The sequence below is a fragment of the Dunckerocampus dactyliophorus genome, chromosome 4 (assembly GCF_027744805.1).
Source record: "Dunckerocampus dactyliophorus isolate RoL2022-P2 chromosome 4, RoL_Ddac_1.1, whole genome shotgun sequence".
NCBI classification, from domain to species: Eukaryota; Metazoa; Chordata; class Actinopteri; order Syngnathiformes; family Syngnathidae; genus Dunckerocampus; species Dunckerocampus dactyliophorus.
In genome coordinates this window covers 11,039,714-11,055,792 of record NC_072822.1, presented here as the reverse complement: position 1 = coordinate 11,055,792, position 16,079 = coordinate 11,039,714, and the positions used below count along the sequence as shown (strand labels likewise).

The 16,079-nt window shown below is 38.5% G+C and overlaps 3 protein-coding genes across 7 annotated transcripts in view; 1 reads left to right on the top strand and 2 right to left on the bottom strand.

Annotated features, from left to right (window-relative positions):
- The window catches only part of LOC129179369 (collagen alpha-1(XXVII) chain B-like), a 67,698-nt gene extending 62,345 nt beyond the window's left edge, over positions 1-5,353 (top strand). For all 3 annotated transcript variants that reach the window (XM_054772552.1, XM_054772553.1, XM_054772551.1), the window contains 8 exons: positions 1,036-1,053; positions 1,123-1,158; positions 1,245-1,271; positions 1,355-1,420; positions 1,869-2,028; positions 2,130-2,239; positions 2,372-2,590; positions 4,340-5,353. In XM_054772552.1, the coding sequence (XP_054628527.1) occupies positions 1,036-1,053; positions 1,123-1,158; positions 1,245-1,271; positions 1,355-1,420; positions 1,869-2,028; positions 2,130-2,239; positions 2,372-2,590; positions 4,340-4,486 (783 nt within the window). In that variant the 3' untranslated portion in view covers positions 4,487-5,353. The remainder of the gene's footprint in view (positions 1-1,035; positions 1,054-1,122; positions 1,159-1,244; positions 1,272-1,354; positions 1,421-1,868; positions 2,029-2,129; positions 2,240-2,371; positions 2,591-4,339) is intronic.
- A 43-nt stretch (positions 5,354-5,396) lies between these two features.
- On the bottom strand, positions 5,397-13,839 carry zgc:101858 (uncharacterized protein LOC449555 homolog). Of its 3 annotated transcripts, none has more exons than XM_054772557.1 (8): positions 13,204-13,839; positions 9,588-9,761; positions 9,323-9,501; positions 9,148-9,241; positions 6,873-6,942; positions 6,743-6,779; positions 6,599-6,662; positions 5,397-5,630 (listed from the first exon to the last, which is right to left on the bottom strand). In XM_054772557.1, the coding sequence occupies exons 1-8, from the start codon at positions 13,225-13,227 to the stop codon at positions 5,472-5,474; spliced, it is 801 nt and encodes a 266-aa protein (XP_054628532.1). In that variant the 5' UTR covers positions 13,228-13,839; the 3' UTR covers positions 5,397-5,471. The 3 variants fall into 3 exon arrangements, with proteins under 3 accessions (XP_054628532.1, XP_054628534.1, XP_054628533.1); XM_054772559.1 differs by lacking the exon at positions 13,204-13,839 and adding an exon at positions 10,966-11,036; XM_054772558.1 differs by lacking the exon at positions 13,204-13,839 and adding an exon at positions 10,470-10,937.
- A 148-nt stretch (positions 13,840-13,987) lies between these two features.
- ppil3 (peptidylprolyl isomerase (cyclophilin)-like 3) lies at positions 13,988-15,698 on the bottom strand. The gene is made up of 6 exons (XM_054772560.1): positions 15,658-15,698; positions 15,387-15,461; positions 14,773-14,866; positions 14,621-14,688; positions 14,428-14,546; positions 13,988-14,351 (listed from the first exon to the last, which is right to left on the bottom strand). The coding sequence occupies exons 1-6, from the start codon at positions 15,658-15,660 to the stop codon at positions 14,225-14,227; spliced, it is 486 nt and encodes a 161-aa protein (XP_054628535.1). The 5' UTR covers positions 15,661-15,698; the 3' UTR covers positions 13,988-14,224.
- Between the last annotated feature and the right edge of the window lie 381 nt (positions 15,699-16,079).

Below are 16,079 nucleotides of genomic sequence, written 5' to 3'. Positions count from 1 at the left end.
AAAGTTTTGACAAATCCCTTTCTTTCCGAACAGTGAGTGGTGTGTAGAATGCTGAGTGGGGAGGCTGCTCATGGCTCAGTTTGTGCTGCCCTTTGACACTATTGTCCTCCTCTGTGACAATAGTGTCAAAGGGCACTCCAATGGTGGCAGCTGCAAAAGCTTTATTGATATGCTTCACAATGTGACACCTAAAATGCAGCTATTATGACATGTGTGAAAGTTGAGTTTGCAAAACGTTGTGTTTATACTAGGGATGCTCCGATCAGGGTTTTATTCTGCCGATTCCGATACCGATCATCCAGAACTGAAAGTGTCCTATACCGATCACATGGACTAATTATATATTGTATTTATGATGAGTTGCTATTGGCCAGGGGTGCCATATGAAGGCAAAAAGTCAGAACAATTCCAAGGTCCCTTGATTGCCACGGAGCCCCAAAAATAGGTAATTACTAATAAAATTAGCAATAAATATAGTCTTCCACCGCTGAGAAAGGCTGGTCATCATGAATTCAGTTATTTTTTGGGTTATTAGCTTAGCCTTCTGGCTGTCACACACATACGGGCAAGTGTTGTCCACATGACTGCGTTAGCTGCCATTTGACTGATGATCACACCGTAAGCCTCGAAAACTCACCATACTCCGTCAAGTGTTTGTTATTCAAATGCCATGTTAAAGCTTTTTAATGTGCTACCCCCGCAAGATAGTTTTCGTGGCATGTGTTGGCAGTTAAGTTCCACACTGCAGACTGATTGATTTTGTTTTGGTAGTTGTTTTGTGCAGTGTGAAGGAAAGTGGGAGGACGACACTGCCCGAGACTTTAGTTATGGCAAGACGCTACACTGCATGAAGGGATCGCTGCGGGCTACAATAGTAGTAGCCACAGGTGATCGGATTTGGTGATGGGCATATACCGTCAAGTGACTTTTCATGGAAACCGGTCGATACTGATCGGTGGGCGATCGATCGGCACATCCCTGCTTTATACTAACAAATAAAACACATTTACAACATTTTTCTCTTATCCCGAACAGGGGTTTCCAGGACCAAGGGTAAGTTATAATATATCATGTCCAAAACACAACTTCATTACAGTCTAATGTAATAATTTTATTTCTAAGGGATCTCCTGGTCCTCGTGGACCACCGGGACCACCAGTAAGTTTGCATGTCTTACATAATAACTTACATTATTCAATGTTATGTGATGCAGTTACAAGAATTCCATATTGCTTTTCTTATAGGGTCACCCCAGTTCTACTGTTTCACTTGTAAGTATATTTATTTTTCTGTGGTAAACATAAGTTATGGTCCTGACTGTGTGGGTTTACCTGATTGTTTTTATTTTTTGTAGAAAAGCGAGGCCCTTGGTGCTGCTTTTCAAGTCATCATTGATTCCCATGCTGCATTGAGGCCAGAGGTGACTTCTGACTGACAATATATGCCCAAAATGCATAACATTATTCCCAGAAAATCATTTTAGCAGACTAAAATACTTTTCGTCATTGTTAATCATTATCACATCATTCATAATAACAATGTGTCAGTATAACACACTTGTATTTCATTGTATTTATTTATAACTCTCCTATTATCATTTCCTCTAAACAGATTAGATGGGGGGAAATCACATGGTGTCCATCTTGATTAAAGTTACAAAATATTCTGTAACCACTTGAACAAGCCAACACTGTCATGTACTGTAATTTCATTTTTGGCCAAAGGAGGCCCTGGCCAGAGGTTTCAACTCAAGTTTGAACGTTAGATCTTTGACAATATGTTATCCAAGTCTAACAAAATGCATGCATTTGCTTGAAAATACATGAGATAACATATGAACATATGAAGTCTTATGTTTGAATTACCAGTATGTGGAACTTCCCATGCTGGACCAGGGCACAGAGATCTTCAGGACTTTGCAGCATCTCAGCTCTCTAATCCACAGTCTTAAGAACCCACTGGGGACCCGCAACAATCCTGCCCGGATCTGCAGAGACCTCTACAACTGTGAGCAAAGGATGTATGATGGTAGGTACACAATAGCAAGCAAAACAGACTTGCAGCATCATTTTTCAAAGCCCTCCATTCTGTTTCCCTAGTAAAGAACAGCCTGTGACTCTTTTTTTCAGCCACTTACTGGGTCGACCCAAACCTCGGCTGTGCTGCAGACGCTATTGAGGTGACATGCAACTTCACTGCTGGAGGACAGACCTGCCTAAAACCTGTCACTGTGTCCAAGGTTGTAATACATTTCATATTTAATCAATGCCAATTGAGGTATAAGTCAAAGCATGGTTAAGAGTAACTGTGGCTCTACAATCGTGCAACCAACACAGATATAAATTCAGGCTCAAATCTACTGATTTTACAGCTGGAGACGGGGGTGGGTCGCATCCAGATAAACTTCATCCACCTCTTGAGCACAGAGGCTGTTCAGCACATCACGGTCCACTGCTTTAACACGCCTGTGTGGGCTGCAGGACCCTCACTGCAACTCTACAGTCAGGCTTTGAGCTTTAAGACCTGGACAGGGGAGAAGATCCAAGCAGGCGATCTTCTGGAACCACTTGTACCCAGAGACGACTGCTGGGTATGTATGCATCACTGTTTCAACCGCACGGGCTCAAATCGAACCTATACTAGTCTTTGTCCTTTCTGCCTGTTTGGCTCTTACCATGCTTCATCTTTTAATGATAATGACTGCTTTTAGGCTAAAGATGAGCTAACCACCTTATTTACATGAGGCCATACCAAGCTGTGATTGCAATAATTTGAACTGATCCCTGTGAAAAGAGGTACTTCATCATGGCTTTTAATCATCATTATGTTAGTTTAATAATATAGTATACTGTATTAGCATTATAAAGTATAAATCCAGGAAATCTTTTAAATTGACCTGAAAAACAACTTTAAGTTACTTTTTGGGACGGGGGATTCACAAACATTTTGTGTAATGTAATATACAATGATATATCATTATAGTGTACCTTATATATGAATTTACTCTATACAATAATATAAAAATATTACAAATATAATATGTGTTGCGAACCATCTGAAAATAAAGTAAAATCATTTGGCGATAAATGTAGTTTAGAATGAATGAATGATGTCAATATTAAATAACTGTTTTGTTTTTTCTGACCAGAAAAACAGATACATAAATATATTAGGGATGCGCCGATCAGGGTTTTATGCTAACGATTCCGATACAATCATCCAGAGTGAGGTCGACCAATACCCATACAGATCACATGGATTAACTGTACGTTTGTACGCTGTTTTTTCCTGCTTTTATTTGTGTGAAACGGTTTTTGTAGTGTATTATAATTTCATGCATGAGTAATCTGAAAACATGGGAAATAAATTGTTCAATAATTGATTTTTTTAGTTCACGATAACAACATTAACACAGTAAATTAATACAAATAAATATATTTTTAAAATAGAAACCTGTCCATGCTCAACTTAAAACAGAATAAATTCAGTGTCCAGGTTGCAGGGGTCTCCATCACGATTAGATTGATGTCAACTATTTGTGTTTTATTTATTACTGGCAACATTTAAATTCTACAATACTTTATTTACAAAGCCGATCTCCGCTCAAACAGTGTGGGTATCATCGGTATGCTATTTTCTGGTCATTTGTCATTATATAAAGGCATAAAGTCTGAATTGAACAGTTATAATAAACTGTGTGACACAGTAAACATGGAGGGTCTGTCGCTGCATGTCGATAGGTTTGTGTGATCGGCTTTGAAATCGGCTGATATTGATCAGTAGCCCATCGAGGCAACTCTAAAATATAGAAATATTTTAAAGAAATTACATATATGTGTAGTATGTATTAAACATGCTTATTATTGTGTCTGTTTTTCCAGTTTGAAAATGCAAAACTAATATCTGGACACTTTTAGTATTTATCGGTATTATACATTTTTTGGACATTACATTTAATTTTAGCTGAAAAACAACAAAATGCCATTTTAATAGTTTTTATACAAAATTCCTTCAAATATAAATAATTTTATGTAATTCTTGTAATTTTATGAAATTAATTAATTATTATTATTAATTTTTCTACATTTATCTGGGAAAAACTACAAAAATGATCAGTAAAAACTGGCATTTGGAGATATAGTACTGTATATAGGTAGTAAATATAGTATATAGTAAGTAAAATATATAAATACATAATATTGTAAGTTTTTTAATGTAAAAAAAACAACTGTTTTCCCTCATTATTATTATTTTTTTAAACAACACACAGAGATAAATGATTTTTACTGTGTTGCTGGACAGTGTCTATTTTGTGATAAATTGTTGCTTTGATTTGCAGATCAAAGATGGCCGCTGGCGTCAGACCCAATTCGTGTTTCATACTCAGGAGCCAAATTTGCTCCCCATCGTGGATGTGTCCAACCTGCCAAGCACAGAGCCTGGATCACGCTATCACCTTGAAGTTGGACCAGTATGCTTCCTATAGAGCTCTGAGAGGCTTTTGACAGTGGACTATGGGGACTTCCATTGACTCTCCAAAAGATTATGCTCGGACTGCAGAAACAGGAGCGGCAATATTTAAGACTTCTGGCACTGATCCGCCTTTGGAATAAAATGACTGTGTTTTCCTCACCAGAGACTTGTTTGCAATCCAAGCTCTGAATTCAATGGACGGAAATAATATGAACATTTCATTGTTTTGGCTTTGACCATCAAACTCTCTGGTTGTACAGAAATAATGAAGGTACATTTATAAATAAAATAATTAGTTTAATGTATTATTTATATTTGTGTATGTACTGTATGTTGTAATATAAAGTGCAATAGCTGTTACCGTGTGCCTCATATTACTCATTCAGGTCATATGTGCAGAGATCCCCAGCTTCAGTGTGAAGTGTGACGGTACTACCTCGTACTGTGCCTCTCCTCTCACAGTACTCCATGTGCAGTACATCCACTGGCCACTTCATTGGTACACCTGCACACTCTAATAAGATCCAATGAAAGAGCTATATACAAAAAAAACAAAGATAATCAGCTTTGATTGACGCTGTCAGAGATGAGTTTGTAACACTTTGCCTCTACTACTTGTATGTGTAACGAAACCACAATGCGGTGCGCGCACTGCAAAGTACAACCACAATAATAAACGTTGTTTAAATATCTATCAACTTGAACATTTTTATATTCGTAAAAGCAGATTCCTCACAATTTTGGAGCAGGTCTAATTAGATCGAGCAGCTGTACCTAATATTGAGGCCAGTGTGTGAGAAAGAGTTGACACCGGGTGCTGCAAGTGTTCTGTACTTAAAGGGAATATTATAATATATACACGCTGACCAATAAATTCTATTTTTTAAAAAGGTACAGTACTAAATAATTATTTGTAATATATTTTGGGTATCATTTCGCTATTTAAAAAAAACATGATTATCAAATCCGGGATGTGTTTTATTATTAGTATGTAAAGGTTATCGTGGGCACATAGCATGGCGTCCCCCGTCGATGGGGAGGTTGACTCCGGTAATGAAACTAGCGGCGTCGGATGCCAGGAAGGCAATGCTGTGAGCCACCTCGTCTACCTTGCCTGGTCGGCCCATTGCGTGGGTCTGCTTGCATTTTTCAAGGAACTGAAAGAAGAAGAAACAACATTTACTGTATGGATGTACGTAGCACATACAGTAAAGAGTATTCATCTAGCTAAGAATTACATTCACTTCAATACTACTACCAAATACTAGGAATTAGGGCTGTCAAATGATTGCAATTTTGAATCAAATTAATCACAGTTTTAAATTAATTAATCACCATTTGCAACGTTGTGTGAAATATTCCATTTTATGAACAAAAACAACACGACAGCATTATATAAATTTGTATGTATTAACAGTTCCAAATGAACTGAAAATTTAAATCGTGTTAAAAGATAGCACACACGTCTGAAACTATATTTCTCTAACGCTAGTCTCTTTAATAGCAGCAGAACATTTGAATCACACTTTAATTGCGCTGTTATGAGCCATGCGGGGCTGCGTTCAAGGACTTTTTAAGTTGAACTCACTCCTTTGAGTGTATAGATATTTTCTGGGATTTTCAAGCCTACTTAAATGCAGCAAATTGTACTTCCGCAATCTCTCATGAGTGATAAGAACATCCACTTACTGTTTTTCTTTGTCTTTATGTTGATTTGGATCACACATACGCATAATAAACACATTGTGATGTTCGGAGTGCCCCTGAATGCATATCGCTGTCAACGAGCGACGAGGAGAAGGTGTCGTTCCGAGGAGGACTAGAGACGTGTTAGTGAGTTGGAGATACATACTGTAGATGGTGTTGGAATTGCACTGCTGTCGACGCATTCAGGTCAGAATGAAGTTCTAAAAGAGTGCTAGACTGTGAGGGGACACTATTGTGCCTCCGTCTGCCGTCATAACAGAGAGGGCTGGCTTGACATGGTGCGCATGCGTTAATTATGCTAAAATATAATGAATGAAATAAATTAGTAACTGCCGTTAACACGCTATTTTTGACAGCCCTAGTCGGAATACAGCAAAAATACAATACTACTATAGGGAATCTGTGCACGTGTATTCACCTGAGCATACTGAGTCTCATTCAGTCCTGCTCTTTTGTGTACATCTGTGACGATCACACCGGGACTGAAAAAGAAGCAAAAAGGTCAACATCTGTCCTCTCCAAGAGTTTATATGAACGATATATGAAAGATTATTAAACATACCACACAGAGTTTACCCTAACTTGCTTGGATGCCAGTTCTGAAATGAAAAGCATTTAAAGGTTGTTTTTTTTTTTTTCTTTGTGTACTGGTTCTTTATTGGGTGCATTGTTTGATAAAACTGCTGACTCACCCAGAGCGACACAGTGTGTGAATTGGTCAATTGCAGACTTGGACATACAATAGGCCAGGACACCTGGGAACTGCAAAGAGAATAGGCTGCAGTAAGTCGCCTGGATGCTTCATAACTACAGTAGTAAAGTTACTACAAGCTCACCGAATACTTCATTTGGTACACTTGCACAATTTTAATGACTTTAGACTCGAGTTGGACTTTGACATCAATGACCGGGGTGAATGTGCAGAGTAAAATGTGTCCCCATTTAAAGTATTCAGCTAATGTGATCGTAATTACCGGAATGTCATTTCCAGGAAGACAACATATTTTACTTTGAATCTGTCTCATTGAAGGCACTTATTAACTTCCACTCAGGTTTAAGATCAAACAACAAATGTGTGGATTACATAGATTCTGAATGCTATGTCAGCACTGTCTTCTCTTATTTTATTCAAAAAATAAAACCATTAAAAATGCAGCCACCTCTTCCAGACACCACGGCGTTCCCAGGCCAGCTGTAAAACATCATCCCAGAGTGTCCTAGGTCTGCCCTGGGGCTCTCTCCCAGCTGGGAATGCCTGGAACACCTCACCATGGAGGCGTCTGGGAGGCATCTGTACTAGATGCCCGAACCACCTCAACTGGCTCCTCTCAATGTGAGTAGGGTGAGTCCAGACACCCTACGGAGGAAAGTCATTTCAGTCGCTTGTATCCGTGATCACGTTCTTTCGGTCACGACTCAAAGGTCATGATCATAGGTGAGGGTGGGAACAAAGACCGACCGGTAAATTGAGAGCTTTGCCTTCCGGCTCAGCTCTTTCTTCATCATCACGACGGTCCGGTACACCAACCACATTACTGCAGACACTGCACTGATCCGCCTGGCCTCATGCTCCAACCTTCCCTCACTAGTGAACAAGACCTCAAGATATTTGAACTCCTCCACCTGGGGCAGGACCTCACTCCCAACCCGGAGGGTGCAATCAGACCCTTTTCTGACTGAGAACCATGGGCTTGGATTTGGAGATGCTGAGTCTCGTCTCATCGCAGAAGCTTCACGCTCAGCTGCAAACTGGCCCCTATCGTTCACCGAGGATGACTCCAACATGGTGGCACCGAGCCAGGGAGGTATTAATAAGCCTACACCAGCTTGCCGGCTCTCCGCTGCGACAACTCTAGAGTAAAACAAGGTCCACCTCTTGAGGATTTAGGTTCCAGAATCCAAACTGTGGGTCGAGGTGAGTCCAACTACAGTCATGGAATAAATGATTAGACCACCCTTGTTTCTTCAGTTTCTTGTTCATTTGAATGCCTGGTACAACTAAAAGGTACCTTTGTTTGGACAAATATAACAATAACAACAACAACAACAAAGTTAAATTTTTTGGTAGTAGCTATTCATGCAAGAACTTAAGTGATTTTAGTTATTATCAAGAAAAGCATGGAAGATGCTAGATATCAGCTCTTAAATTACACTCTTATGAGCTATATTTGTTATCATCATTATATTTGTCCAAACTAATGTACCTTTAGTTGTACCAGGCATCAAAATGCATCAATGAACTGAAGAAACAAGGGTGGTCTGATCATTTTGTCCATGACTGTGCATCTAGTCAGAATGTCTCAACCTCTCGCACAAGCTCGGGTGCCTTCCCCACCAGAGAAGTAACGTTGAAGGTCCCAAGAACCAGATTTGGCCACCAAAGACCAAGTCGCTCAGGTGCCCGCCCTCAACTGCCCCACCAGAGGCTCGCCTGTGGGGCTTCACTCGGTCGGGCCTGGCTCCAGGGTGAGGCCCCGGTGTCCCATGTCCGGGCGAGGTGTGGTTCCTCCTCTCTATTGTCTATTGGGTGTTTTATGTTAATATTACCAGTGGTTAGCTTCTCTCTACACTTGATGGCAGCAAATAATGTTAAAACAGTTTTAGGTTCTATGATGGAGAGTGTGCCAGTGGAAAAGATTGCATCCATTATTTCTTATAGGAGAACCTGCTAGGTTGACCAGCGTACCAAAAAAATAATGTGTTCAACCGTAGAGGTTGTGGTGCATTGTTAAATAGTCCAAACTACTCAGACTGTGTAAAGTGAAACTGATTTCTATGACATTTGGTGTATAGCTTTGGTTTGGTTTGATGAAGGTCCATAATTGCTCAGCCTTTGTGGAGTTCTGCTTTTTACTGAGAGTCATTCTTGTTATCTTCATGAATTCTCATGAGATGGTGCAGGTGTACCTACTGAAGTAGCAGTGAGCGTATACTGTATGTGGAAGATGATAGGGGGCATATCCACACCGATCTCTGTCCGTTGATGCTGGATACATTGACAATGGAGCCCTTGGTTTTAATCAGGTGGGGCACACAGAGTTGAGTCAGGTGGTACACAGATCTATAAACCAAGAACAATTAGACCTAACTACCAATTTTGCAGCGTAAATAAGCATTGGTAGGTCTCTATGACGACACACACCTGACGTTGATGTTCATGACCTTGTCGTACGTTGCCAGGTCTGACGTCTCGATGCCACCCATGGCCAAGATACCAGCGTTGTTGACCAGGACATCCAGTCGGCCGAAGTGTGCAATGACGTCCTCCACCGTCTTATTCACTGCATCCTCGTCAGTCAGGTCGCCAGGTACAAGCAAGGGCTGTATGGTGTGTACACATTTACAAATTGAAGAAATGCATCAGGTGGATATCAGTAGTATTACAACTACTCGTGGTGCATGAATACCTCAGCTCCCGCACCACACTCTGTGCACTCCTTGACAACTTTCTTCAGATTTTCTACGTCTCTACCATTAAGGGCAAGCACCGCTCCCATCTGAGCAAATAGGACGGACGTACCAGCACCGATCCCAGAGCTGGCACCTGTAATCAAGCACACCTTTCCCTTCAGGGAAGTCACCTGAAACACAACAACATTAGTTAAACTTGCATGCCTACTTCTACTGACTGTAGTATTGGCCGTCACTGTTTGTGCAACCACTGGGCAGTCTACACGGCTCCAGACTAACTTTCTTCACTAGGAGCACAGTGGCCCCAACTTTAAATTTTAGGAGCGCAAGCAGAAAATTTTGGGGGTGCATTGCCTATAAATGTGTGAAACTAATTTTGTACTATTTGACACAAACCTGAATTTAATTTGATTAATTTGATGCCTGTTTTAGACTAATACAAAAACATGGGATATTAATTGTTCAATAATATATATTGTTTTGTTAAAAATAACACAATTAACAGAATAGAATAGAAATCTGTCCTTTATAAAAGAGTATAAACTGAGTGCCCACATTTTGTGCAGGTTTAGTGCAGGTGTATCCAACTTTCAGCACTATTAAATCTACTTTGGCAAACAGAAAGGATAAGTGAGCTATTTCTGTTTTATGTGGCTGCCAACATTTCTATTGTACTTTATTTACAAAGCACATCTCCACTCAAACAGTGTCTTTATGCTATTTTGTGCCCATTTGTCATTACATACAGGCATCATGCCTGAATTGAAGAGTTATGAAAATACTAAGAGCTGAAGCAAATATTCTTTGGTGAGCTACACAAAATCAGAGCAGAGAGCAAGGCTGTTAAGTGACATTTAAAAAAATAAGTTATCACATACCCCATAAACGTGACAGCCATCTTAGCGTTCCTGTGGGACAAAAACGATCTCCGAACTAACCACAATGCTTCTTTGTTTTAAAGACAAAATGCCACCGTGGTTAAAAAAAAGGTCACATTTGGAGTACGTGGACCAGAGGCTAGGCGAATAACTATAGCTGGCTAGCTGCTGCAAGAAGTACAGTTGAGCCGCAAAATGTGTGAACAAAGATGGTAGAAAAGTCGATCGAATGTGATTCAAACGTGAGCGATCACACACGTTGGCATCGACAGGCTTAGACTGTGACAAGCTGTCATCAATTGACTCAACATTTTACACTATTTTTCATTCTCATGGTAATCAGGGACAAAGTGTGTCCCTTGTCAACGGGTGTATTTTTATCTAGTCGCACATGCGCGAGTAGTTGAAAAATCTATTCAGGATTTCTCATATTTTAGTCGTAAAATGCGACCGTTAGTCGCAGTCTGGAGCCCTGGTCTGTCAGTCATATGCTCACCAAGGAGATTATACAAGAAGAGAGCAGACTCGGACTGCATCCACTTCCGTATTATGCCCTCTGCGGGTTTGGCCGCCATTTAGGGGGCAGAATCTAGAAAAATTGGCACACTTCTCAACCATAAATTGCTCAAATAGACGGTCCAAAAGACCAGATTTGTCATTTTTTAAGTTCCCCAAAAACAAAGACTGGTATGTGTGATAAAAATGTTTTATTAAATGATTACACTGCTTGTTGTAAATAAACAGAACATTGAACAAGGCTTAAGCATAGGAGGTGTGTCTGAACGGGACTGGGTGTGCTGCATGAGCTATGGGCAAAAGAGGGATTAGCAAATTGTGGCATCATCTAACATGATATATTGCGAGTGTGTAAGTGTAATCTCAGCTTTCTGCAACCTTTACATTTTTGTACATGCTTGTGGCTGCTTCACCACAACAATGCACTTGCTCACAATGCCCTGAGCGTCTGGCAGTTCTCGGCCAAGAAGAACATCACCGTGCTGGAACAACCTCCCTGTTCACCTGACCTTGCTCCGTGTGACTTTTTTCTTTTCCCCAAGCTTAAGGGGGTCATCAAGTGGACCTGTTTTGAAGACGTGGAGGCCATCAAGAGGGCTGTAACGACGGAGCTAAGGAGCATTCCAGAAGAATCCTTTTAGCAGTGCATAGAAGCGTGGCAGAGAAGGATGGAAAAGTGCACTGAGAGGCATTACTTTGAAGGTGAAATATTGTAAACTGTTGTTTGGACTTGAAATAGTCACAGTCACAGTCACAGACAGCAGTCCCGTTACTTTTCTTTCTAATCTCTGGGCGATTAGTTGAATTAATGACAAGTCAGTGATTTACATTATAGTCTATCAAATGTATTCACAATGCCATTACTGAAATAAATGTTGCCATGTGTAAATACTTCCACTTAAATATCCATATCATATAATTATTTTAAATTAAATTTCTGTTGTTGCTTATGGTCATGAAAAAAAATAACCTCATTTATTTTAAATAACTTTGGAATGGTAATTAATGGATTAGTGGAATGGTAATGAATGATGCCATACGTGTGGTCCTACCCACACTTGCATTTTGTTATTGTTTAACTATATACATACTGAATAATATATAATACTATTAATAATAATGTTGCTTGTTAAGCTTTAGTAACACTGTAAGGGAGGGGAAAAAATATAAATTGTTATTTATTTTACGAATTAAATTATTAGGATTTTTAAAAATTATTTTGTACGTTGATTGTTAAGTGTTGGTAACACTGAAACAAGGTAAAAAGTAAACTAAAGAAGGAAAAAGTTTCTTTCATACTGCTTCTCGGGTTTTTATTGACGTTTACATGTAGGTCATATTTCTATTCTTTCATACTGTATATATTGATTGTGTTCACTCAATAACATTCATCCCTTTAATCAAAGTGTATAGACAGCGTATAACTTCATTTTATACTCAGCTCAGAGCAAGTGAATACATTGTGTTCTATTCGCCGCCTCGCTCCGCCCACCTCTCTTGCTACCAATCATGGCGGAGTTTCAGCTCCAAATCATACTTGTACTACACCCTGTTCCATTCTTCTGCGGAGGAGTCTTTCATCCTATTATTAACTGTACAATCCTTGATACACACTTTGATTAGTCGTGATGTCTTTTACATGCATAAATTAATTGCTGTTACGTGTTTCAAGTAGCAGACATTACCTGATAAGCCAAAGGTACTGTTTTACTATTATCACAATCATTCAAGATTCAAGTTTCAATCATTTGAATGTAAGCGATTATTTGGTCAAAAGTAATTGTTCTGTAAGCAAGTATAGCAAAGTGCACTGAAAGGTGACATGTTGTTGTTTTGTTTTCAACAATTAACTTTCAAAACTTTATTTTAAGCTCTAAGTATCAAAATAGAACGAGCGGCGCTGCTTCAGACATTGAGGTCGGTGTGAGACAGAATGCTGCAGCAATCCATTCAAAGACTGGCGCTGTACTGCAAATGCCAATGCGTCAATTAGCAATGATTGGTGTGTTATATATTGACCGATTCAAATTTTTATTACATTTCAAACAAGAAGTATGTTTCTTTTGCGTTTCGGTATATTTACATAAACTCTTTACATGAACGCCATAGACATCAGGGCAGCTAGCATCGGGTGTTCTGTTCACTCGTGCAGTCTCATGACAGGGACAGCTGGGAAAAGCCAACAGTGAAAAAGTCATAGAAGAGAACAGTTACTTACTTTGAAAGCATCACCTGAAGCCATTTCTTGGTGTGTGTAAAATGTCAATGAGATTTACCCTGAGTGTGTGTGTTACGTTGTGTGTGTGTTACGTTACTCTCCTGACACTTTGCCAACGCTACTCGGTTTAACACTAGCATCGAGCTCTGATTGGATTACATCGCGTGACGTAAGTAACGTCCTGTACTGTTTGTAATGCAATATAACCCTCAACAATCAGAAAATATGTTCATTATCCTCATTATGTACGTGTAATTATTGTTTTATGCACCTAATTATTATATTCATGTAATACAAATGTTTTCTCAGACGAAGATATAGCCCACACAGCCTCTCCGAGTATTATTGCATAACTTTTGGTAGTTTTTGTATTGACTCTTATTAGATTGTGCATACGTACCAAATTAGTTTCACATCTTATTACAAATAAATAGCACATTATGTGCACTCATTTCTTAATATGTCGTCTTATACTGTGCATGGGAATTGTTTCTAATATTGAAATAAAGTCCTTAAGATCTTAATAACAAATATTGCTATGTATAATACTATTTATTTTAAACTTTATGGACATTAAATTCCAGCCTATTCTCTACTACATCTAATATTCGACACTCCAAAATATTTATGCCGACAATAGCCTACGATAATAAAAATCCCATAATTAAATATAATTACAGTACACTATACTACTGCTATACCACACTTATGAATATAATGTGTCTTTTTTTGTTAAGTCTTGTACTAAATTTATTTTAAGGAGTTATTTTGCAGAATACTGTAATGAACTGAAACAGTGTAATTTAATTTTAAAAAGGCAGATTGATGACAAACATTTTATTCAATACAAAACATTGACGCATTTTCAAATGATCAATAAAAATGAATGTGGAGAACACCACTTTACTGCTTTTTTTTTTTTTTTTTTTTTTTAAACTAAACAGCTCCTTGTTTGTTTGTTTTTTTTTACACTTGAGAGATGTTTTCCATGTCCAGAAAGCTTTTTGGTCAAATCTTCAATCTATCCGGCAAAAGGGTTGGCATGAATGGTTACATCTTTAATCCGAGTTTCAGTCAATGGTCGGAACGTCTTTTCGTGCACAGGAAGTTTCTCCAACTCATCCAGCGATTCTAAGCCATCGATGATCCTAAAATTGAACGACTGACATTTTAGATAAAGATTCAACTATAACATGATGTACTGACATTATGTACTGTACATACTTTCCAAACACAGTGTACTTCATGTCCAGATGTGGCTGTTTGGCATAAGTAAAGAAAAACTGAGATCCGTTTGTGTTAGGACCATTGTTTGCCATGGAGACCACTCCTCTAACATTGTGCTGAAACAAACAAAAAGGAAGATTTTACACATGCAAAGCGGGTAACAAGTGAAATTAGAAACAGTCCCACACACTTTTAAATGTTCGCTGAACTCATCTTCAAACTTGCGTCCCCATATACTCGTGCCTCCTTTGCCAGTGCCTATAGGATTTTATATAAATGGATGGAGGATATACATAATGTGAAGTATTATGAGATTATAAATTGCAGTTGAATGTAATCTACCTGTTGGGTCTCCAGTTTGCACCATGAAGCCTTTAATGTTGCGGTGGAAGATGCAGCCTTTGTAGAAGCCGCTGGCACACAGAGCGAGGAAGTTCTTTAAAAATGAAACAGTGTATATATGCATTTAGTCACGACACATACTGTATAATCTACTGCAAATGCTTAAAATCAGTGTGGCTATCATGACCAATGATGGTGATTCCATTCTCTTTATTTTGCTGTTACATTTAGGAAATTCAGAAGAAGTTGATTCACTTTTTTTTATTTTTATATTTAGCTTTAGCTGTCAGTATCATGCAGTTCAATTATATACCATTGCAAACGACAACCACAATAAACACATTGTAACAAACTGAGCATTATTACTAGAATATTTGGTGAGGCAAAATATTTGATATTGCTCTTGGTTGCGGATTTGAGTAGATTATTAGACTGCATAAACTCTCTTCCAAAATCTTATCTTAAACTGATTGGTCTGATTTGTTCAATTTAAACACGACGTAAACGAAAAAAAAAGAGTCGTGAATGCGTTAGATACCGTTCACAGTACTTGTAGGTCGCCGTAAAATAAACGAGGCAATTACAGGTAACAATGTGTTAAGACATTTACTCACCTCGCACGATTTCGGTGCACGTTCACAAAATAATTCAATTTTGATGTCTCCTAAATCTGTGTGAAGAGTAACTGCCTGCACAAATAAAAACATTAGACATGCACTACTTCGAGAAGCAGTGATAATGGGTCAGTCTAGCTAATTCATGAATAACAAACTGTAAGTTACATGTAAATATCTTCACTACAACTGAAAATGAAATTAATATGTGTTTTGTAATCGATAGCTTTAGTTATCTATTTAGGTGCATTATTATAGTTCAGCAATTTACCATTTCAAACGCAGTGACGATGAGTACGTCCGTGAAATAAGTCCGTGTGAATGCATGGACTTTTTCAAATATTAGTTCCGGTAAAATTACTGCTCCACAAGCTCACATAACATTCATCTCCAAATCTTCTAAATGTCCAAAATGAATAAAATATAAAACTAATGACTAAAATATAAAAAAATAAAAGATAAAAACAAAGTATGTTACAGTCCAAGAATATTAATTCATAAATAATTTAAAGAGCGATTTGACACAGAATCGTTCCTTAAAAAAAAACACAAGCTTTCAGATATTTTATCAATGAAAAAAAGTTTATTTTTACCTGTTATATTTAATGTATTAAACAATAACACACACGGAATATTCATGTACAGTTAATGTTAGAATAGGCGAGCTGCTGGTATCAGAATGTTTGGCAAGCA

Coding starts and splice junctions, on each gene's coding strand:
- zgc:101858 (XM_054772557.1), bottom strand. CDS start 13,227: ATGGCTTCAGGTGATGCTTTCAAA. Junction 6,943..9,147: donor GCATCAACGGACAGAGATCG/GTGTGGATATGC, acceptor TTCTCTTTGCAG/TTCCCAGGTGTCCTGGCCTA. Junction 6,780..6,872: donor CACACACTGTGTCGCTCTGG/GTGAGTCAGCAG, acceptor TTTTCATTTCAG/AACTGGCATCCAAGCAAGTT.
- ppil3 (XM_054772560.1), bottom strand. Junction 14,689..14,772: donor GCAAACTGGAGACCCAACAG/GTAGATTACATT, acceptor AAAATCCTATAG/GCACTGGCAAAGGAGGCACG. Junction 14,547..14,620: donor AGTTCAGCGAACATTTAAAA/GTGTGTGGGACT, acceptor TGTTTGTTTCAG/CACAATGTTAGAGGAGTGGT.